The 24005-nt window shown below is 49.7% G+C and overlaps 1 protein-coding gene across 3 annotated transcripts in view; it reads left to right on the top strand.

Moving 5' to 3' along the window:
* ABTB3 (ankyrin repeat and BTB domain containing 3) overlaps window positions 1–24005 on the top strand; it is a gene marked incomplete at both ends in the record, with an annotated part of 299674 nt that overhangs the window by 205960 nt on the left and 69709 nt on the right. For 2 of the 3 annotated variants that reach the window (XM_080705135.1, XM_080705134.1), the window contains one exon: window positions 13280–13432. In XM_080705135.1, the coding sequence (XP_080561261.1) occupies window positions 13280–13432 (153 nt within the window). Of the gene's footprint in view, window positions 1–13077; window positions 13179–13279; window positions 13433–24005 lie in introns of those variants that run through there. The other variant, XM_080705136.1, reaches the window with a different exon arrangement.

Below are 24005 nucleotides of genomic sequence, written 5' to 3'. Positions count from 1 at the left end.
TTTCTGTGGCCTAAGTGGCGAGAGCTCAGTAGCGATTTGTTCGATTGAATTCTTTAAGTTGAGCTGATTGAGCTAAAACACATTAAGTCTCATTAGGAGAGGCTGCAAACAGGTTTTGAACCGTGCAAATCCTAAGTCTGCCCTCATTACCCACAAACTCAAAAGCACGAGGAACAACTTTAACACCCATTGGTGTGTGGGTTCGCCTGTTCTGGAACCAGCGCAGCCTTGTAGATTGTTCCGTAGCCTTTTGGCTGGTGCCGCTGTGCCAGCCCCTCTTCACGCACCAGGTTTGTTGCGATGGCCGAGCAGGGACGGGGGCATCCGTACCAGGGAGGACCAGGCTCCCGACGTCGGCCCGTTGCTTCCGTCCCCTTTCTATCTTTCCCAGAGTCCAGAGGCTTTGAAGGCCAGTGAGATTTATTCTGGGCCCTTGGCAGAGTCATAGGCCTAACTTTTAACCCAGTTTTTACCCAAGCCTGGTTCTCGTTAAATCTTAATTATGTGGAATTCCTACCCTTAATGTATCTGGAAACGAGCCACGGTTTGCTATTTTTATCATTTTACTATTTCAGTGGATTATGCCCCAGAGTAAAGTGGGAAGTGCACCAGAATCTAAGCTAAGCACATTCACAGATTGCAAGCATACCTCCCGCTCATTTAACAGCTGTCCGTTCACTCAAAGGAAGTTGACTGAGGACCTGTAAGATATAACCGAACAGCCAGGCATGGTGGCATATGCCTGTAATCACAGCACTTGGGAGGCTGAGATGAGAAGCGCGGGTTCAGAACCAGCCTCAGCAACTTAGAGACTGTCGGCAACCTAGTGAGACTCAGTTTTAAAATTAAAAAAAAAAAAAAAAAGCCGGGTGTGGCAGCGCACGCTTGTAATCCCAGCATTTGGGAGGCTGAGACAGGAGGATCACAATTTGCAAACAGCCTCAGCTACTTAGCAAGGCCCTCTGCAACTCAGTGAGACCCTGTTTCAAAATAAAGAATAAAAAAAATAGGACTGGGGGTGTGGCTCAGAGGTAGAATTCCACTAGGTTCCATCCCCAGTACTGCCAAAAATAAAAATTAAAAGCAAAATAAAATAGGACTGGGCATGTAGCTCAGAGGTAGAATACACCTCTGGGTTCAATCCCCAGCAACACACACACACACACACACACACACACACACACACACACAGATAGAGCCAAACGCAGAGTATATCTCTGTCCCCATAGAGCCAGCGGTCCAAAGAGGAAAAAATAACAGACCAGAAAATTAACATGAAGTATGGCTCGAATAATGACCACCTGAAAAGTGCTGCCATGTGCAAGTTTTAAGGGTGAAATAGGAATAACTGGTGTTCCTCGATGTAGTTGAGTGATGGTGAAGACATAAATTATGGTGATAATACTATATAAATCGTAGTGCGCAGGGCCAGGCACAGTGGTGCATGCCTATAATCCCAGTATTTGGGCAGCTGAGACAGGAGGATCATGGGTTCAAGGCCAGCCTTAGCAACTTAGCAAGACCCTGTTTCAAAATAAAAAAAATAGCCGGGCGTGGTGGCGCACGCTTGTAATCCCCGCGCTTGGGAGGCAGAGACAGGAGGATCGTGCAGGTTCGAAGCCAGCCGCGTGCGCTGGCTTAGGAGACCCTGTTTCCAAATAAAAATGTAAAAATAGGTCTGGGAGTGTAGCCTGGAGGTAGAAGGGCTTCCAGGAACCCCAGTACCACCCAAAAATAAATAAATAAAAATAAATAAATAAAAATAAATAAAAAAATAAAATAGGACAAGCACTGGCTCAGGATTTAGAACTGCTCTGGATTCAATCCCCACTACTATTAAAAAAAAAAAATAGTAGTGTGCACAGAACTGTGCAGAGCGCTGCAGAGGGTCAAGGGGCTGAATGGCTAACCATATTGTGTGAGGCGTTGGGAGCTCTTTGGTACACTGCCCAGAGACAGTGACATCTGATGGAGATCTCGAGAGATAAGTAGGGCTTTACTGGAAGGAGAAGGTGGAAAGAGGAAAGCAGCAACAGCAGAGGAGAGAGAGAGAGAGAATGTTCTGGAAATGGCTGGTGGTTTGCAGTGAGCCAAGCATGTTGGTGCGAAGCAGGTACAGAAGAGACTAAGGCCCATGAGAGAGAAGCCAGGCTAAGAAATGTGCACTTTCAAAAGATGGACAGATTTCCACATTAGCACATTCACCCCGACAGCAATGCGGAAAGACTGAAAAGAATAATGAGAATCAGGAGATGGTGAGGAAAATAATACAATTATCTCATCTTAAAATGAGTCTGTATATATATTAAGAATTAGCAATCCTCCAGATTGAGTGTGCTAGGGTCTTAGGGTTGAGAGGGACTTTTCGTATGTTTGAATCTCCTCCCCAGGGGCCTGTCCAGCCAAGGCCCCCACCCCCGAGGCCACAGAGCTCACAGTCCCAGCTTCTGAGGGCCGAGGCTCCTTAGTCTTTCATACAGGGAGCAAAGATCTGCTCTCTAGAGCTCCCACTCCTAATCCAACATTTGTTCCTCGGGCCTTACACAACCAGTCCACTGCTAGTTCAGGTGCCGTTTCTCAGAGGCCCGGAGCAGCTGTAACTCACGGGGCACCTTCCGTGTGCCAGGCAAGCCTGCCAGACACACATTACCCACTTCCAGAGTGGAACCTAGCACTCACTGCCATGCGACTTGCTGGCATTTGACCATTGGCCCAGTGGCCTCGTAGCACCAAGACTAAAACCCAAGGCTGTCTGGGTCCAGAGCCTGGGTCCAATCGTCTCGGGAAGACTATCAATTTAACCCAACCTTTAGTTAGCACCTACTCTTATGAAATCCCCTGTTTTAGATATTAAAAGAGAAGTTAGGACCCCCAAAAAAGTCAGCATGGCTACTGTATCCCAGAAACCCCCATTCTAAACATTTAGATGGTGGGGTCAGTACTCAAAGCTGGTAATTATACATGTTTGGCTGTGACTTGCAGTGTGGCTATTACAGAAAAGGAAAGTAATTTCTTTTCAGTCCATTGCATGGGTTTAATAGAAAAGAAAGAAGGAAGGAAGGAAGGAAGGGAGGGAGGGTGGGTCTTCAAAATGTGGTTTTGAAGGATCACAGTTAAGGATCTTAACATAGGCAGATTATCCTGGCTTATCTGAGGGGCTCTAAATGGAATAACAAATGTCCTTCAAGGCAGAGAAATTTGCTACCCATAGAGGAGGAAGATGTGCAGACAGAGAAAGAGACTGCAGTGCCAGTGCCACAAGTCAAGGAAGGCTAGAGGCCCAGAGCCCCCCGGGGCGTGGCCCTGCTGACATCATGACACTCTGGGCTCCAGCAGCATCCAGAGCCCTGAAGGGGTACTTTCTTTGTTTTGAGCCGCCAGGTTTGCCTTGGTTTGTTGCAAGGTGATGGGACAAGTGTGGGGTGGGGGCTACATTTTGTCGGCTTCCCAGAGGCCCAATTCTGAGATCCCCAAAGGTAGAGAAGTAGATGGAATCTTGAGGCAGGTACTACAGGAGGAGCGTGCGTTCTTACGGGTTGGCTCTGGCCTATTTAGATTGTGGGCGACAGGAGCGTGTTGAGCGCTTAAAAGCTGATGGGAAAGATAGGAGGCATCCATATGATGGGCCCGCAGGGAGAGGTGAGGGCACCACGTCCCTGGGGCGGCAGCGTGGGGAGGAGGAGAAAGATTCTCATCCTGTGGGTGGGAGGGAAGACGAGGGCCGGGGTGTGCAGCTGTTTGTGGTCAAGGTGGACACTGCTGTGTTCATCTATGTTTTCGCTCTGCCTCACACGGCCGTGCTTTACCTCTGTTTACAACTCCTCAGCCTCTGTCACCCTCCTCCGAACGTGTGACAAGAAGGCCAGAGAGGTGCTACGGGCGCCATCAACAGAAATCACCTCCGCCAGGGCCTGTGCACCTGCCCCATTTCAGGCAATTTGTGGCATCACCGTAATTGGAGCTGACTTTCACACGTGTCCTTGGGCTCAAAGTGGCTTGCTTGTTCCTGAAAGCACGGGGCCCTGCTCAGAATGCCTTTGTTTCTTGGTTCTCAAGCCCCATCGCTGCACACTCAGGGCATGGGGAAGTGGTCCTCCATGTGATCCCACCCCGAGCCTCCTGCCTGCCTCTGCCAAGAGAGTGAGATGGTGAAGGGGCGGAGACTCAGTGCACGGGGAGGGTGCGTCCAATTAAAATTCATTGCAGGGGCACGCTCATTAGCTCATTATCCAGGGAGCAGAACCCACAGGATGTGAGGCATGGAGATAGGTCCATGGATAGGTAAGTAAACAAGTAGATAGCTAGATGATTGATAGATGACATATCGACAAGTTGATAAAGATGGATGATATAAAAGATCAATATATAGGTAGGTAGATAGATAGGTAAATAAATATAGATAGACAGATGAATGGATCAGTTGATTCCCAATTCATAAATCAGTAGGTAGGTATGTAGGTAGATAATCTAAATTGATCTATGAACACACATATCCTATTGCCCGGACTAAGGTTCTGTTCACATCTGCACAGATTTGGTTCCCAGAATTGGCTCACATGATTGTCAAGGCCACAAATCCTTGACAGTCAGGGTGGGTGGGAAGGCTGCAGACCCCAGAAAGGTCCTCAAGAGCAGAGATTCTCTTTTCCTTCTCCTTCTCTTTCCCACTCTCCCACCCCCAGGGGCATTCTGCCTCCGAGCTACAGTCACAACCCCATTTTATTTTTTATTTTGAAACAGGGTCTCACTGAGTTGCTGAGGCTGCCCTCAAACCTTCAGTTCTCCCACCTCAGCCTCCCAAATACTGGGATTACAGGTGGTGCATTTTTAAAGTGTTTTTATTTTCAGAATGATACTAAATGCTGTAAGTAATTCAAAATACTCTTCAGACAATAGGAGGGTACTTGATTCAGAAGGAACTACCCGGGACTGAAAGACCGCATAGGAATGTTGGAAAACTAACCAAGAATCCCAGCAAGAGAAGGACTCGCCCTCCATGATAAAAGCTACAGTGTCTCTGCAGCTCGGCATCACCAGCAGCCCATCCCCTCCAGTGTCTGCGGAGCCTCTGCCCCCTCGGGAGGCTCCCTCATATCTGATCCCAAGTCCCCTTTTAACATGATAATAGAATTCACCTGGCTTGGGTCATGATGCTCCCTGAGGCCTAGCTATTCAAAATGTGGTCCATGGACCAGCTGCCCCATCACCACCTGGGAGCTCATCGGGAATGCAGATTCACGGGCCCTGCCCCAGACCTGCTGAGTCAGAATCCATATTTGAATAAATTCCAGGGAGAGTCATCTACACATTCGTGTACAGGAAGCACTGACCCAGAGCCCTCTCTTCGGTTCCTCCCTCTCCCTGGGGGTCAACCCTCCACCACAGGGCTGTTACTATAGCAACCAGTCATGGCCACCCCTCACCTCAGTCATCTTCAGTGCCCAGAGACAGAGCAAGAGGACGGGGCGGATTGCTATAGAAACCCGTGCTGGATATTGTCTACTATCAGCTCAGCCACTTCTCCTGCCCTCCCTGGATCTGTGGAATGATGAGCTTCCTAAGCCACAATCAAACATCCAAACTCCTCTCCGGGCTAAGAAAAACTCAACAAATAACGAGGACGGGAAGTCAGGGCCACATCGTTTACAAAGGGATGGCTGGAGTGACAGAAGAAGTTTGCTTCAATTTGAAAAGGGAGGGCAGGAGCAGCCCTCTGCGCCTCTCCACGTCGCAAAACCTTTCCTTTCATCCAGCTGAGAGACTGCTGAGTGATGCTGGAAGCCACGTTAGTGAGGATAAGAATTTATTGAGCAGTTCTTTGGTTCCGAGCACCAGAATACATACATCATCCCATTCAGTTCTTACAGTAACACTCTTTATCTGTCCCTTTGGCTGCTGTGAAAAATTGCCACAAATACAGAGGCTTAAAACAACACAGAAAATTCAGGCACAGTGGTGCACACCTGTAATCCCAGTACTTGGGAGGCTGAGACAAGAGGATCACAGGTTTGAGGCCAACCTCATCAACTTAGGGAGAACCAGAGCAATGTCATGAGACCCTGTTTCAAAAAAAGGGGCTGGGTGTTTAGCTCGGAGGTAGAATGCTCTTGGGTTCAATTCCCTGTACCAAAAACCAAACAAACAACAATAGCAATAAAACCTACAGAATTATTCTCTTATAGTTGTAGAAGCCAGAAGTCTAAAACCAGACTCATTGGACAATAGTCAAGGAGTCAGCAGGGCAGGTTCCCTTCCTCACCGACTCTACCTTCTGATATCACATGCTCTACTTCCTCCTTGGGCCGTCTTCTCTCCCTTTTATTTTATTTTATTTTCTTCTTCTTATTTGATACTGGGGATGGGGTCTGGTGGAATTCTATCTCCAAGCTATACCCCCGGCCTTATTTACTTTCTATTTTGAAACACGGTCACACTCAGTTGCAGAGGGCCTCACTGGGTTGCTGAGGCTGACCTCAAACCTGTAATTCTCTTGCATGAGCCTCCCAAGTACGGGGATTAGGGGCATATGACACCACGCCCAGCTTTTTCTCCCTCTTAGGAGGAGCTCTGTGATTACATTTAGGGATCGCATATATAACTTGGGATTATCTTCTCAAGATTCTTAACTGAGTCACATATGCAAAATTCATTTTACCAGAAAGCTGTTTTAGCCAGCTCTACGTGGCTGCGACCAAAATATGTGGCAAGGACAACTTAGAGAAGGAAAAGTTTGCTTGGGCTCCTGGTTTCAGAGGTCTCGGTCAGTTGGTGGCCGGCGGCTCCATTGCTCCGGGCCTGAGGAGAGGTGGAGCATCATGGCAGAAGGCCGTGGCAGAGGAGAGCTGCTCCACTCATGGCCACTGGAAGCAGAGAGCCAGGGGCCAGACAAGATAAACCCTTCCAGGGCTGACCTTATCTCAGTGACTCACTTCCTCTAGCTAGCTCCACCTCCCAGCTATCCATTCAGCCATCAATGAATTGATCCATTAAATGGACTGATTCAGTGATGAGATCAGAACCTTTAGAGTCCAAGCACTTCGCCTCTGAGCATTGCCGTGTTGCCTAACATATGAGCTTCTGGGGGGGACAATCCAAATACAAACCAGAAGATATATTTGCCAAATAAAACAGGCCCCGTTGATTAGGACATGGACGTCTTGGGTGGAGCGTTGCGGGGCATTACTCAGCCAGCCAGCCCTTCTGAACTAAGTACTGTCATCATCCCCTTTTTCCCAATGAGAAACTAATCATAACAACTGAAATACCTCATTCAAATTCACACAGCATCTTAGACCATTTTTGCCACTGTAACAAAATACTATAGACTGGGTCATTTATAGACAGTAGGTTCTGGAGGCTGGAAGTCCAAGTCAAGGCACCAGTGGGACTGGTGTCCAGGGAGGGCTGCTCTCTGCTTCCAAGATGGTGCCTTGCAGCTGCGTCCTCCAGAAGGAAAGGAAGTCGCATTCTTGCACAGCAGAAGGGATGGAAGGCTGAGGCTACAGGTGTGGCTTAGTTTTCTGGGGCCATCATCACAAAGGACCAGACTGGGTATTTAAACAGTATACTTATCCCTTCTCCTTTCCAGAGGCTGCAAGTCTGAGTTCCAGCTGTCACAGGGTTGGACCCCACTGACGCCCCTCTCCTGGACAGCATAGAGCCAGCTCAATTCACAAAGCCTTGCCTCTGTGCATCCATGGCCCTATCTTAAGTATTAGGGTTATGGGCTCAAGAATTTGGGGAAACACAGCTCACCCTATAACAACAGGCCCTGTCCTGACCTTGGGAACAAATTGGTATCTGAGATGAATTTCAGAGCCCCATGGATGCTCTCGCTCTTGACTTTAATACTTGCTCCACGGGCTTCCAGCCTCACCTTCAGTGACTCAGTCCCCTGGCTCTGGGGTTGTATGAGTTTCCTGTGGCTGCTGTAACAAATGCCATGACTTAGTTGGCTAATACAATGTGCATGCATTCTTTTCCATTTCCATTTCTGGAGGTTTAGAAGTCTAAGGTCAGTTTCGTGAACAGAGGTCAAGACGTAGGCAGGGCTGTTTTCTTCAAGTTTCTAAGGGAGGAAACCATGCCCTTGTCTTGCCTGGCTTCTAGAACTGCATTCCTTGCATTGCTTGGCTTGTAGCCTCTTCCACCATCTTCAAAGCCAGCAGTGAGACATCTTGCATTGGCGGCACATTCTTGTGTGTCAAATCTCCTTCACTCTTCCTCTTGGAAGGACCCACTACACTAGGGCCCACTGGTGGAAGTCAGGATGCCTGTCCTTTTACAAGGTGCTTAACTCAGTCACACCACTGCACCAGACAAATTCTCTCTTTTACCATCAATATTCCAAGGCTTCAAAAAATAGCACCTGATATTTTGGGAACATTATTCAGCCTGCTACAGATCCTTCCTTACGCATGCCCCAGCTACCCTATCTCTGTACCAGCCCTCCAGATTGCCTGCAGAGGCAAATAGGAAATTAAATGTGTGAAGGCCCCTGGTGAGCTGTAAAGGTCTTTTCTGCCTCGGAGCCTTTGCATGATGTTCCATTTTTGCTGCCCGGAGCATCCATCCCTCTATCTATACCATCACAGCTAGCTCCATCACATCTTTAAGGTTTCTCAGGAAGGCATTCCCAGCACCCCACCTCAACCTTGTCTGTTCTCTGTTCCAGCACCCTGACATCCACCACAATTTTCAGTTGCTTAATTACTTGTTGGTTTATGTGTTTCTTATGTGTCCCCCGTGATACCACCAGCTGTATAAGAGCTGAGGCCTGGCAAGTCCTGTCTCCACTGTGTCTCAGCCCCTAGAATCTTGCCTGGAATATCAGTGCTCCCTAAAAGATCAATGGATGAGTGATTGGAATTAATAGTTGACATTTCGCCAGGCGTGGTGGTGCACGCTTGTAATCCCAGAATTTGGGAGGCTGAGATAGGAGATCTTGGTTCGTGGACAGCCTCAGCTACTTAGTGAGTCCCTTTGCAACTCAGTGTTTCAAAATAAAGAATAAAAAGTAGGGCTGGGGGTGTAGCTCCTAGGTAGAATGCCCCTGGGTTCCATCCCCAGTACTGCAAAAAAAAAAAAAAAATGGTTGTCATTTCATCAGTTATGTATGCATGGTCAGGTCTTGAGTTCTGTCTTTTCATTTTTGTTACTATTGAACCCTGGAGTGTCCTACCTCTAAACTACATCCCTAGTCCTTTTTTTCTAGTTTGGAATGGGGTCTTGCTAAGTTGTTGAAGGTCACATTAAGTTGCTGAGGCTATCCTCAAACCTGCAATTCTCCTATCTCAGCCTCCTAAGTACTGGAATTATAGGTGTGCACCAGCACACTCGGCCATAGTGAAGATTTAGGTGGCCACCACTCTGTGTGAGCTGACCCTCTCACCTCCTCTCTTCATCCCTGGCGGGAGGTCAGGGGTTCCTGGGGAATTCCCAGGGGACCTTGTTTAAAATGCAGGTGCCTGGGCTCCACCTCCAGTCCTATTGAGCCAGAACGCCAGAATGTTAAAATCGAGGCTCTTGGAAACTTCACTGAACTGTGAGCTCCTCAGACTGCTTCAAGGTTTTAGTCAATACACACAGCCTCAGAATAAAGTAGGTAGCTGGTGCAATGCTGCTCTCTTAAAAAAAAATATATATATATATATATATAAGGAAAATACATTTTTTTTCCTGAGCCTTTTCCACCCTCTCCATGACTCAAGGCCCTAGAATTCTTTCCCATCTCCAACTCCTCCAAATAAAACATCACAAATAATGTTGTCTTTCCCCTTCTGAGTGGACAAGATAAGAAGATTTTTTTTTTTTAATGAGTTGCTGGCAAAGAATTCAGGAGCTTATAAACTATTGAAGTCAGTAACGAAAGGGAAGCAATGTTGAAAGGAGAGAACAGGTACATAGAAAATTAATTCCAGAGGAGGCCGGACTCCTGGGGTTCAGGCTTTCTTATTCTGGGGTTTTGCCAGCTGTCTTGGCAAAGGTGTTACTTGGAAGGCAGCAGAACCTCTGTTTGCACCTCTGGTATTCAGCAGATGCGACTGTCAGAAAGGCAGCAGCCCAAGACAGGGTTCTGTGATAAGCGACAGCTCCCCAGGGGCAGGGGGTGGGGGAGCTGTGGGCTGTCCTTGGGGGCCGCTGAGCAAAGGATAGAGGATTGGGAGCCACACCTCTGAAATGAGCAACCCAGACAGGGGGGACTCTCTGAACACTTGGGGCTGGTTTCCAATGATGATGGAGACACAGTGACAAAAATCAGTCCTGCTTCACCCGAGACAGTAGAATCCAATTTCAAGTCGGTGTGTGTTTATTGAGTGCCTGATTGAGTTTAGGTGATGGAGAGAGGGAGAGAGTGAGGGAGACAGCCTAAGGAGCAGGCAGATCCAGGCAGAAATTTCCTGCTCGTCTGCCCCACAGGTCTTCAGAGCCAGAAACTCGATTTTATTATTTTGCCCAGTAAGAAGTTGGTGATTCTTAGTCTGTTTCATGAACAAATACTTATTAAGTGCCGGCAGCCTGCCTGGAGCTATGGCTGAAGCAATGAACCAAGCATTCCCAGGTCCCTGTCCTCGTGGTATTTACATGCTCACAGGGCACCTGCAGGGCCGGCGGAGTCCTCCGGGGTGGGAGTCCATGTGGGGCAGAGTTATCGGGAGAAATGTTTAGGGAGAGGTGTGATTTGAACTGTGGTTCGAAGGTTAAGTGGGCTGGAGATTTTTAAAGGGCTGGAGGCCTTACACACAAGAGAGAGAGCTGCATGACCAGGAGAGAACATAGCATGCCATCAAAGGGTTCATGGCCAGATCAGTTCCTGGAGTGACAGGTGCATGTTGGGTAATAGGTGCATGCTGGGTAACAGATGCATGCTGGGATTCCAGACAAGAGAATGTCGGTATCGTGCTGGGTTACAACACATAGGCTGTGTGGTCAAACAGCTTGGGTCTGACTCCAGCTGTCATATCCCTGTGATCCAGGGCATGTTCCTTAACCTCAGCAAACACCTTTCTGATCTATTAAATGGGCATTCGCAGAACTAGCTCATAGATTGACCCCCAGCGCTTAGACAAGATCACCAGTGGGGTTGACCGAGGCGAACGTAAAAGGCTGACTTGTTGCACTTTATAAACATCACACAAATAGGTCCACCTCCAGGAAAACTGGAGTCTGCCACCAAACATTTTGTGAGGCGCTCGTAACACCCATAGATCCCAGATGGGCTGGGCGTCTTCTAAATCCTTTGTGGGCTCCAGTGGCAGCCACGCTGGTCCAAATGGCAGGGGGAGTGGGAAGGCAAGAGAGGCGCTTAGAACATGTTTGGACAACCGGGGCTCCCTTAATTTTGTTCCCTAGGCAACCTCTTGCTTCACTCTAGTGCTGAACAGTAGGAAACCTGTTGCATCGACATGGTGTATTCTCAAGGTGTGGTCCGTGGGCCGTCTAAATCAGAACTATAGGGGCTGCTCATTGTAATTGTATTCTTAGACTCAATGGAGTTGGCATCACTAGAGATAGGGCCAGGGGCTTTGCTTTTTTTTTTTTTTTTTTTTTTTTTCTCGTGGTACTAGGGGTGGAACCCAGGGGTTTTCTACCTCCAGGTTATACTCCCAGACCTATTTTCTATTTTATTTGGAAACAGAGTCTCACTAAGTTGCTGAGAGCCTCACTAAGTAGCCAAGGCTGGCTTCGAACCTGTGCGATCCTCCTGCCTCAGCCTCCCAAGCGCGGGGATTACAAGCGTGCGCCACCGCGCCCGGCTGGGCCTCTGCATTTAACATCTCCTGCCCCTGCCTCCAAATGATTCCGAGGTCATCCCACAGTTACTTGAGAGCATAGGTTCCCAGAGTTGGGTGACACAGCTTCCAGAAGGTGCTGGAACAAAATGTAGATACAAAAAGGAATATGAGTTTGTCCCCACATCCTTCTGCTAATTGGCTTAAAGAAGGTAAGGTTCCATGCCAGGCATGGTGGCACACTACTTAGGAGGCTGAGACTGGAGAATTGCAGGTTTGAGGCCAGCCTCAGCCACTTAGCAAGGCTCTCAGCCACTGAGTGAGCCCCTATTTCAAAATAAAAAATAAAACAGGGCTGGGGGTGTGGCTCAGAGGTAGGATGCCCCTGGATTAAATCCCAAGGAGAAAGAAAGGACAGGAAGGGAGGGAAGGGGGAAAGGAAGGAGTGTGTTTCTGGGGGAGGGATGCTCAGTGATGTTTTTTCAGCAAAGAGGGCGAAACGTCAATAGACGTGGGAGCCCCCGCTTGGGAGCATAGCTCTTTGAAGGCGGCCCCCGGGCATCAGTGTCGGTATGGACAGCGTGATGGGAATGCAAGTTGCGGGATCCCTCCTCTCATCTACCTCGTCAGAAACGCTGGGGGTGGGGCCAGCAATATGTAGTTTAAAAAGCCCTCCGGGTCATTCTAATGCACATTAAATTCATGTGAGTTGGTTTTTTAAAGTAGCAATGTTCTTTCCACCCAGGCTCAGTTAAATCAGAATCCTGGGCTTGGACTCAAGTAACAGTGTTTTTTAAAAGCCCCTCTTCCCACTCTCCCCCACCCCACAGTGTGAGGTAGGGAAGGCAGCACAAACACGCCACGCTTAGACCCTTCTGGCATCGTCTCACTTAACAGGAGCTGGCCCCCACCATGGTGCTTTGGCTGCATCCCCAGGCTTCGGGGATGTGACCAGGGTCCCAAGAGCTCAGCTTTGCTGGCTGTCGCTGGACCACCGCCCGCCTGGCTGCCTGGGAAGGCTGACAACTGCCTTGGCACTCTTTTTGGCTTTGCCAGGTGCTAAGTCTTTAGGTGGCTGGTGCCAGGACAGAGCTGAGCCCTGGACGAGCTCCAGAGCAGCAGGCTGGGGCTGGGGAGGGAGGTTTAGAGGACCCCTTAGGATTGGGCCCAGAGTCAGTGAGCCCCAGGATCGGGTGCCAGGCGGCCATTGGATTTCTACTACCCTCCCCCCTGCTCGGTTCTTTAAGTGACTCATCTCCTTTACATTCACATGATCGCAGAGAGAGACAGTATTCACCGAAGCCACTTCCTATCCTCTCTTGGGCTCAGGATCCCCGTTTTACAGATGAGGAAACCGAGGCCCAAAGATTCCAAAGACTCTGCCCCGGGGTCACCGGTGGGCTCGGGATGTCTCCAAAGGTTCTCCCGCCGCTCTGGAACCCAGGGGCAGGGTCTCCGGGGGGAGGGGCGGCCGCCGGCGGGGGTGGGGCTGAGCGGCAGCCCCCGGCCGCCGCCCTAACCGCGTGTCCCGTCCCTCCCCGCTGCAGGCCCTTCCTCGTGCTGCCGCCGCTGATGGAGTGGATCCGGGTGGCCGTGGCGCACGCCGGCCACCGCCGCAGCTTCTCCATGGACAGCGACGACGTGCGCCAGGCGGCCCGGCTGCTGCTGCCCGGCGTGGACTGCGAGCCGCGCCAGCTCAGGTAGGACCGCGGCGGGCGGCGGGCGGGGGTCGGACGCGCAGCCTCCATCTCGGCGCCGCGGGTTTAAATGGCAGGCGCGGGTCCCCGAGCCCCGGGCGCGGGAGGAAGCCGCGGGGCTGTGCGCACGGGGGCCCTTTTCGATTGCTCTGCCGTGTGGGGTTTCTGTTCCCTCCTTCCTTCCGTCCCTCTCCTAATACCGCCTTCCTGTCGTTTTCTGACCAAGTCTCACATGCCGGGCTGGCTAAGACAGTCCTTCGGCTTCTCCACGTGTGTGAGAAAGGAGGGGCGCCTCCGCATCCTCAGCCTGTACCCAGGGCTCCCCTCCCGCGGGGTGGGAGCTGCCCGTGGGCTGCTCAGGACCCCCGGCCTGGGCCATCATTTTGATTCAAAGAAAACAAATTAAGCAGCAATTCACTCAGGTGAATCATAACTGGCTCTAAATGCAAAAAAAAAAAAAAAGTACACAAACCAGAGTTGTATGTGTGTGTGCATGAGTGTGCGTGTGTGCGTCTGTGTGTGTGCGCGTGGTTACTGACCCCTCCAGCTGTTCTTGAAGTGTCACTGTTGATGACTCCTTCCACCCACCTGCTGAGCACCCCCCCACATCGCCCCCAGTTCATCTAGCCCAGCCACAGGCACAGGTGCCAGGATTTCTGCTTTTCCACCATCTGATTTGCTGTCTGCAAGGAAATGGCAGGTGTGCTGTATAAACCATGGCCCACCCAAGGCCCAGCCCTGCCCAGGAACACACAAGGGGGCTGATCAAAGTCATTACTGCTTAGCAATTATTAACACTAATTAACATTCATTATTAATGGCGCTTATTAAAGTTCACCAGGAGCTGGGCCCTGTTTTAAGGGCTTTACATGGATTGTGTCTAAGAGTCCCCAAACCCAATGAAGTGCCCACTTCAAAGATAAGAAAACTGAGGACCAGATAGGTCATTGGACCAGTAAACGCCCAAGATATGATTTTAGGGAGCCCAGAGCCCTAGACCCGTAGTTCTAACCACTGAGCTTTTCTCCCTTCGGGTTTTCTTTGTCTAGACAGTTTCTGGCTGTGCCACCAGCACAGACCACGTGGGAGTTATCAGCCACCATAAGCCAGTTGCCCTCCTTACCTGCCTCCTTCAATCCCTGCAGCAGCCTCCCGAGGTCAGCATAACCTTCCCATTTTCCAGATGAGGAGGCTGTGGGCCGCAGCCTGGAGGTGCAGGTGCCTGAGGAAGAGGTCCTAGTGGCTTGTAGACCAAAGCCCAGCCCATGTCCACCAGACTCTCCTGCCTCCTGATTCCAGGGGTGGCACCTCCTGCATCCTGGCCCCTGCTCCTCCTAACTGTCCCCAGCTCCTGCCTAGAGGAATCTGGGACTTCAGGTCTCCCTGTTGCAATAAGCCCCGAACTTCCGGAGGACAGGGAAAGGAAGATATTTCATTAATACTGACAAAGTGTTCCTTGTTTGTCATGATCTCAGGAGACATAGCCTAAGGGTTAGGAGCCTGGGCTCCAGAGTCCCATTGCCTAAGTCCAAACACCACTGCCACAGTTAATTATCTTGTGCAACCCTGGCCAAGCTAGTTCACCTCTCTAGTCTTCTGTTTTCCCGTGAGCAACCTGGAGATGTTATTAACATCCTCCCTCGGAGGTTGGTGTGAGCACCAGGCGAAGTCATGAACATGAAACATCTATACAGAAGATGCTGGAGAAGAAATATGTGCTTAGGAAGTGGTCATTGTGAGCCAGAATCCCAGTACCCCTGAAATAATAATGGAGCCTCAGACTTAAATACATTGCATTATAGTTTTGGAAAACCTGTAGCACTTTCTAATACAAACCTCAAGATAGATACTGTTGAGCCGGGCATGATGGCATATGCCTGTATTCCTAATATTTGGGAGGCTGAGATAGGAGGATTGCAGGTTCGAAGACAGCCTCAGCAACCTAGCAAGACCTTGTTTTAAATATAAAAATAAATAAATTAAAAGAGCAGGGGATGTAGCTTAGAAGTAGAATGCCCCTGGGTTCAATCTCAGTACCACAAAAATAAACATTGTTGTTCAGAAAAGTAGTGTGGTCCCATTTTACAGAAGAGAAAACCAAGGCCTGAAAGGCAAATAGTTCCCAATATCACACAGATATTAAGGGACAGAGTCAGGAGCTGGATATCATACCCAGACACCTACAAATTCAAATACATATGTCGAGGGCCGCTGCTTCTGCAGATTCAACCAATAGCAGATAAAAAATATTCAGGGAAAAAATTGCATCTATATTGAACATGACCAGATGGTTTTTCTCATTCTCTAAACAATACCATTTAATAACTATTTATATAGCATTTTATTGTACTATGCATTGTAAGTAATCTAGATTTTTTTGTGTGTGTGTGTGGGTCTGGGGATGAAACCCAGGGGCATTCGACCTCCAAGCTACAAACCCTGCCCTATTTTTAATTCTTTATCTTGAAACCAGGTCTCACTGAGTTGCAGAGGGCCTCACCAAGTAGCCGAGGCTGTCCGCGAACCGCGATCCTCCAGTCTCAGCCTCCCAAATGCTGGGATTACAAGCGTGCACCACCACGCCTGGCTTCCAGATATGTTTTAAACTATACAGGAGGATGTGTGTAGGTTATAAGCAAATACCATGCCAACTTTTTTTTTGTATGTCTGGTACTGGGGATGGAACCTAGGGGTGTTCTACCTCCACGCTACAAATCCAGCCCTGTTTTATTCTTTTATTTTTAAACAGGGCCTCACTAAGTAACTGAGGCTGGCCGCGAACCTGCGATCCTCCTGTCTCAGCCTCCCAAGTACTGGGATTACAAGCGTGAGCTCCACACCAGGCTCTATGCCATCTTATCTAAGGCACTTGAGCATCCCCAGATTTTGGTATCTGCAGAGGATCCTAGAACCAATCCCCTACAGATACTAAGGGATAAACAACTGTATAGTTTTCTGGTCCCCCACCCTAGACCCAGGTAGGCCTCTCAGAGGATGCTGGTTACCCTCTTCTGGATGGTTCTCTTCCTTTTCATAATTCCATAGATGCAACATGAGCCTCCAGGGAGCTGTCCATCGCTGTGACCCTCCTCCAGCACGGAGCACGGTCTAGTGACCACGTGCATGTCATTCTGACAGTCATACCCAGGCTTCTGTCTCGGCATCTGTGCAGTTGAGGCTCCAGCCCTGGCATTCAGGACATGCGCGTGACGTGTACGCAGGCCAAGACACACAGGGGAGTGTATCGGAAGCCAGTTCCATCTGAGGCCCGGGGCTCTTTCCAGTCATTTATTTCCATCCTTGACTCATTTGTCTCCTGAGTGACAACTTGCATGTGGAAAATGTACTAATTGATTGTTCCAGCTGAATTTGCATCAAATTTGAACATAATTTGTGCTGAGAAAACCAAAATACAGTCAGTCCTTTATATCCCTGTGTTCTACCTTTGTGAAATTCAACCAACTATGGATCAAAAATATTTTTCAAAAATTTGCTTCTGGCCAGGCGTGGTGGCACACGCTTGTAATCCCCGCGCTTGGGAAGTGGAGACAGGAGGATCGCGCAGGTTCGAAGCCAGACGCACTGGTTTAAGAGACCCTGTTTCCAAAATTTAAAAAGTATAAAATAGGTCTGGGAGTGTAGCCTGGAGGTAGTAGGGCTTCCAGGAACCCCAGTACCACCAAAAAAAAAAAAAATCTGCTTCTGTGCTGAATGTATACAGACATTTTGTCATTCTTCCCAGGCAGTATAGTATAACAACTTTTTACATAGCTTTTACATTGTATTGGGTATTATATGTCACCTAGAGATTATTTAAAGTATACAGGAGAAGCCGGGCGTGGTAGCGCACGCTTGTAATCCCTGCACTTGGGAGGCTGAGACAGGAGGATAGCGCAGGTTGGAAGCCAGCCTCAGCTACTTAGTGAGGCTCTCAGCAACTTAGTGAGACCCTGTTTCCAAATAAAGTATAAAATGGGTCTGGGAGTATAGCCCGGAAGTAGAAAGCCTCTGGGTTCCACCCCCTGTACCACCAAAAATAAATAAATAAAGTATACAAGAGGATGTGTTTTAGCTAATATGCAAGTACTATACTATTTGATATGAGGGATTTGAGCATCAACAGACCTTGGTATTCTCAGGTGTTCCCCAGATACCAAAGGACCACTGTATAGTATTCTCTTAACTTTTCTAAATAATAAGCATGAGACTTACAAGTTCCATTAACTAAAAAAAAAAAAAGCACTACCTGAAAATGAATACCTATTTACCAGTCTAATTAACATAAGGATACATCTCTACATACACCTTCCAATCTTATTGACTGTGACACAAAGAAGGAATTAATCTTCATTTTGCAGATAACAAGATTTTAAAAAGTTTCATTCATTCAGACATCCAGCAAAGACACTAAGGACTTAACCCTGTAACTACTAACTGTCCCTGTGGTGTGAACACTGCCATCCCCAACAGCTGTGCAAAGCAGATTCATGGTCCCATTTTACAGATACTAAGGCCAAGGCTCACTGGGGTTATGGAACCCACCCAAGGTCAAACAGCTGCTTGGAAACAGAGCAAGCACACAATAAAGGACTTTGCAAGAGGAGGTTAAAAAAAAAAAATCCAGCCTCCTGCCTCTCTGCATAGAAGTCGCCAGGTGGTTCTTAGTTCAGAGTCGGAGCTGAGCTCCCCTGTCTAAATGCAAACAGCCCAAGAAAGGTGAGGGTCATTGGTGTTCTAACACATGTCACAACCTGGTGTTGGCAGCTGGCGTGTCAGTGGCATTAGCACATATAATTGCCTACCAGCTGGCCGCGGTGTCCTGGAGGGAGGCAGCCTGGAAACCAGCCGGGAAGGAGCAGCGGAGTCAAGGATCCCCGGGTCCATCGCTAGTGCTGCCATTGATTTTTGCAGCGACCTTGGTCGGATGCTGCTGGAGCCGGGCTTTTGTCTTTGTTCTGCTGCAGCGAGGCCTCACCATGGTGATCAGGTATTCAAAAGGAATACCGTTGCGTGCGGCTGCAGCTTCTGAGCCAACACGGTGACCCATTTATGCTTCTGTATTGAAAGGCTCAGATCATCTCAGCGTGGGGAAGTCAGTTTGTATGAGTGTTTTCTTCCTGTTCTTTGGGAGTTGAGGGAGCGGGGACGGCAGGGGAGGGGGAGCAAAGCACAGCTCATACACCTTAGTCGGGGTCATAGGTCTCCTTAATTATTGGTTTTGAAGCACTTCGGAGACGCAAAGCAAAATGTTGTTCACCTGTTTGTAAGAGGCAGTTTCTCTGCTCAGGACTGAAGCAGAGACGTACTGTCTCTTACTAAGAGACAGTAGTAGTAAGTGTTGATGTTAGATCCTCTATTAGCTGATAAATGGCACCTATCAAGATTCTCCGGAGCCGGATGGGGTGGCGCACACTTGTAATTCCAGCATTCGGGAGGCTGAGACAGGAGGATCCTGGTTCACTGACAGCCTCAGCTACTTAGTAAGGCCCTTTGCAACTTAGTGAGACCCTGTTTCAAACTAAAGAATAAAAAAATAGGGCTGAGGGTATGGCTGGGAGGTACAATGACCCTGGGTTCTCCCCCCAGTACTGCAAAAAAAAAAAAAAAAGATTTGGGAGCCATGAGAACCTTGAGCTCCTTCTAGAAAAGGATTACTCTTTATACAAATGTTTCAAACCTGATCTTGAGCTATCCCAGAACAGAAAAGCTCCGGGATGGTAAGGGGCAGAGGTTAGAATGGGACTCTGGGACTCGGGGGCCCTGGCTCCTGCATGCTTGTCTTTGATTCCGTTATGTTTATGGAGTGCCCCCAAGTCAAGCCCTACCTGGATGTTCTCATCTAGGTCTGCTGCTTAATAGCAGGTGGCCTGGAAAACGCTACTTCCCCATCTCCCACGTTCATCCTTGGAGAGATGGGGCAGCTGCTTCCTGGCTTGGGGGCAGCTAGGGCGTCTGGGATGACCTTAAAAAACTGCACTGCTGTGCCACCTGCTACTTCCAACCCTTCCCCCGCCTTCTGGGCACCTTCTGAAGATGGCAGGTTTTGTTATTCGTCCCATGTTGGGCCCAAGTGGGTTCTAAAGTGAGCATTGGTCCTCCACAACGCTGGTCCTGAAACAGTCCTGTGATGATGGCTGAAAGGTCGGGCTCATTTACCAGGCAGGTACGGGGTGCCGATGGTGTCTCTGGTCCACACTGGAGAACACCTGCGGTACTTTGAGAAGCGTGTTATCAGACAGGGGTAAGTCCAACCTTTGGTATCAGAAGATACAGGGAGTTACCCCTGGTATACGTAGGGGGAGTTCAAGGACACTCGCCCCCCCCACAGATACCATGTCTGTGAACGCCTCAACATCTTTATGTAAAACGGCATCGTGTGTGCCTGTAACTACTCACATTTTCCTGTATACTTTATGTCCTCTCTAGATTACTCACATACTTAATATAGTGTAATAGCTACACAAATAGTAGTTAAGCTGTCTTGTACAGGGGATTATGATAAGGAAAAGGTCTGTACGTATGCAGTAAAGATGCCGCGTTTTTCCTTTTTTGTGGCACTGGGGATTGGACCAGGGACATTCTACCTCCAAGCCACACCCTCAGCTCTCTTTTTTATTCTTTTCAAACAAGGTCTCCGGTGACCCAGGTAACTGCCCATGGGCCCCCAGTGACCCAGTTGGAATTGCTGCCTCCCCCGCTACGTTGTTGAAGGTCTCGCTAAATTGCTGAGGCTGGCCTCAACACTGTGATCCTCCTGTCTCAACCTCCCAAGTACTGGGATTACAGGTGTGCGCCACCACACCCAGCCTGCAATTCTTTTCATGGGCACAGAAGGCCCATGTCTCATCTCTACCCTCCCCTGGACTGTATGGTACCAGATGATGTTCTGAGCTCCCAGGAGGCGGTTAGCAGTGCTTACCTGCCATTGGGAAGATTCAGGCAATTAAAAAACAGTGAAGGAATTAGCAAGATACTGCCAGATAGTCTGAACACCACCAAGAAAGTACATCAGGGTGTGGGGCGGAGGTGATCTGAGACAAGGGGAGCACAGTGGGTGTTCCCAGGGCACTGAGGGACCCTGAGGATCCACGACAGTGTCACAAGCTCTGGCCTTAAATGGGGCAGTGGAAGTCAGGCGTGGTGGCGCACACCTGTAATCCCAGTACTTGGGAGGCTGAGACAGGAGGATCGCAGGTTTGCAGATAGCCTTGGCTACTTAGTGAGCCCCTCTGCAACTAATTGAGTGAGGCCCTGTTTCAAAATAAAGAATCAAAAATAGGCCTGGGGGTGTAGCTCAGAAGTAGAATGCTCCTGGGTTCCATCCCTAGGACCGAAAAAAAAAAAAAAAGGGACAATGGCTTATAGAGAAAGTGTGGGTTGGGGAGAGCAGCTCTGGAACCGCGTCCACACCAGCCGTTTCCCTGGGTCATTCATTCATGTCCGTGCCAACACCTGAATCCTAACCTTGGGCCTCCCTGTCTGTCCTCAGGTTACCTGCAGGGGCCGAGCACCTGGGCCCGCACATGGCTCTGCGGGGCCCTGGAAAGCTCCCCGGCCGCACAGGCTGCTCTCCTTGAGTGTCCTTGTCCTCCCACGCCCTGGACAGATACCACGGCTCCCCACGGGCTCGCGGCTGCACTGCGTGGAAGTGCAGCACCGAGTGCCAGCCCCTCCGTCACCCCCAGCAGCTCAGAGCCCCAGCCGCGGGCCCCGGGTGACCCAGTTGGAGCCTCTGCCTCCCCCACTAATGTCAGTGCATTAGCGCCTCCTGGAAAGCCAGAAGCCGCCTCACCCGGATCCCAGGGGACTCACTTTGGGGCTCAAGTGTCCTCTCCTAACAGGGTCAGGGACAGGCCAACGAGCCTGCCCAGGGAGCTGCGCTGGCCAGACAGCCCTACAGAGAGCCAGCCAGGTGGTTGGCCTACTGTGTGCTCAGCTGGGCAGGGAGGTCCATAAATAATCACAAAAAGAAACCAAAAGGCCTAGCAGCTGCTCTGACAGCCGTGGGCAGAGATCTAGGCTGGGGGAGGAGCAAGCAGGGACCTCCCTGCAGAGGGACCATTTGATCCGAATCCTGAACATCACACGGGCCTGTGTCAGGTGCGGAAGGAAACAGAGGGAGGCGGGGAGAAGGCATTAGACAAAGAAGTCCACTCGGAGGGAGCCACATAGGCACGGGCCTGGAGGTACCCAGCCCTGGCGGGACCCTGTGCCGCACCAAGGAACCTGGATTCACCCCGCAGGAGGTAGGAGCTGGCGCTGATTTTTAAGCAGGGAAACAACATCAGATTTATATTTAAGAAGAGTGGCTGCTGGCGGTGTGGACGATGGGCCGAGGCGGGCAGGGACCAGGGACCCTGGGGACAGGTGAGCCAGGGAGCTGACAGCCAGAATGAGGGAAAAGCAGAAGCTGGAGAGGGGAAGGGCAGGTGTGAGGGTGAGGCCATCTCTGGAAAGGCAGACAGGAAAGAACCCATAACTGGGTGTGCTGGCCCAGGCCTGCGGGGGCCAGGGCCGAGAAGTGTTCAGTTCAGGCTGGTCATAGGGCCTACCCTGGTGCCCTTATGCCTTTGGGGGAGACATAAGTCAACACAACAGGGGAGGGGAGGTGAAGGGAAGTGCACTTGGCATTGGGTCTTGTAGTGAATGCTGTGTTCTCTATTTTTGTGTTAAAAGTTGACCCTGGGCTGGGGTGCGGCCCAGTGGTTAGAGTGCTTCCCTTGGTGAGCGAGACCTGGTTTCCATCCCGGCTGGGCTGTGGGGAAAGGGGCGTTGCTGTATAGAGTTTTAGGTGCAGACAGATGGTAGCAGTGTGGGCATACCAAATGCCCCAGAACTAGACACATAAAGACTTTTAAAATGATTATGTTGCCCAGCCTGGTGGGCACGCTTGTAATGCCAGCACTTGGGAGGCTGAGACAGGAGGATCGCGGTTCCCGGACAGCCTCAGCTACTTAGTGAGGCTCTCTGCAACTCAGTGAGACCCGGTTTCAAAATAAAGAATTAAAAATAGGGCTGGGGGTGTAGCTCCTAGGTAGAATGCCCCTGGGTTCCATCCCCAGTACTGCAAAAAAAAAAAAAAAAAGATTATGTATTTTTAACCACAAAAAAAAGAGGGGCCCTGGAGTGTTTTTCAAATAAAAATAACCATACAGGAGAGTGTATAAGACATGACATCACCCTGTGTCTCACACACACACACACACACACACACACACACACACACACACACAAACATCACTGAGAGGGTAAGGCCATCTCTGGAAAGACAGACAGGAAAGAACCAATAGCTGGGTGTGGTGGCCCAGGCCTGTAATCTCAGTACTTGGGAGGCTGAGACTAGAGGATCACAAGCTTGAAGCTAGCCTCAGCAACTTAACGAGCCCCTCAGTAACTTAACAAGTATGAAACAAACTTATTTGTTGCCCAATAAAAATTTTTTTAAAAGGCTAGGATGTATCTTGGAAGTAGAATGTCCCAGGGACCAGTCCCCAGGACCAAAACAAAAAAAACACACTAGCCCAGAGCCGCAGCTGGGTGTGTCAGTTTGCTAGAACTTCTCAGACTCTGCCACTGCCTGGGAGGCGTAAAGCCACGGGTATTTATGTCTCAGTCTTGGAGGCTGAAAGGCCAAGGCCAAGGTGCCAGCAGGGCGGGCTCCCTCCTGGTCTCCCAGCTCCCGAGCCCCAGCAGAGCCCCAGCGTTCCTTAGCCTTCATCTCTGCCTCCATCTTCCCATGGCTGCCTTCCCTCTGGGTCTGCATCCATGTCTCCATATTCCTCTAAGAGCACAGTCCGATTAGAGTGGGCCCACGTGATGACTTCCTGTCTTTTGGAGAGACGTCAGCTGACCCATGGGCCGGGAGGGGAAGGTGTGAGGCAAACGTACCTGGCTGTTGGGTTTTGTAGCAGACGTTTGCGTTCTCTGTTCTGCTGGTCAAAATTTTTATGTTAAAAGTTGACTCTGGGGTGTGGCCCAGCCGTGGGACACTTGCTTTAGCGTGAGCAAAACCCTGAGTTCCATCCCTGGCACTCAGGAAAAAATAAAAAGTTGACTTTGAGATTCCTGGCTTGGAAGCGTGTTCAGCTAGGGATGCTTTATTCAGAGACGTCACCAGGACAACGAGGGAGAAGCCACGGGGGGGCTGGATTGGAAAATGTTGGTTGTCCATCCAAATGAGAAGGTTCTTATCAGACTTCTCCGCCTGAGCAAGGTGACTGGGGTTAAGTCCCTGCCTCGCCTGACTCTGAGAGGGGGCAGAGCACAGACCACTCTTGGCCAGTTACTCTCTGTGTGACCTTAGGCAGGTTCCTCGCCTGCTCTGGCCTCAGTTTCTGTAGCTGCAAAATGGTAACAATAACATACCTACCTCACGAGGTTGTGGAGACGATTAAATGAAACGCCCCTGGGTTCAATCCCCAATACCACAAAAAATAGAAATAAAAATGAATGAATGATGCAAGGGGCTATAATGAAGTGTGTTGGTCATACCAGAAGCAAACAGGCTACACTCTTCCTAAATTAACTCAGATGCCCGAAGGCTTCACGTATGACATTGGCAGGCAGGCAAGAACTG

Source organism: Muscardinus avellanarius, assembly GCF_963383645.1.
Source record: "Muscardinus avellanarius genome assembly, chromosome: 11".
Taxonomy (NCBI): Eukaryota; Metazoa; Chordata; class Mammalia; order Rodentia; family Gliridae; genus Muscardinus; species Muscardinus avellanarius.
The sequence above is the reverse complement of the archived record's forward strand: the minus strand, read 5'-3'. Positions and strand labels throughout refer to the sequence as shown.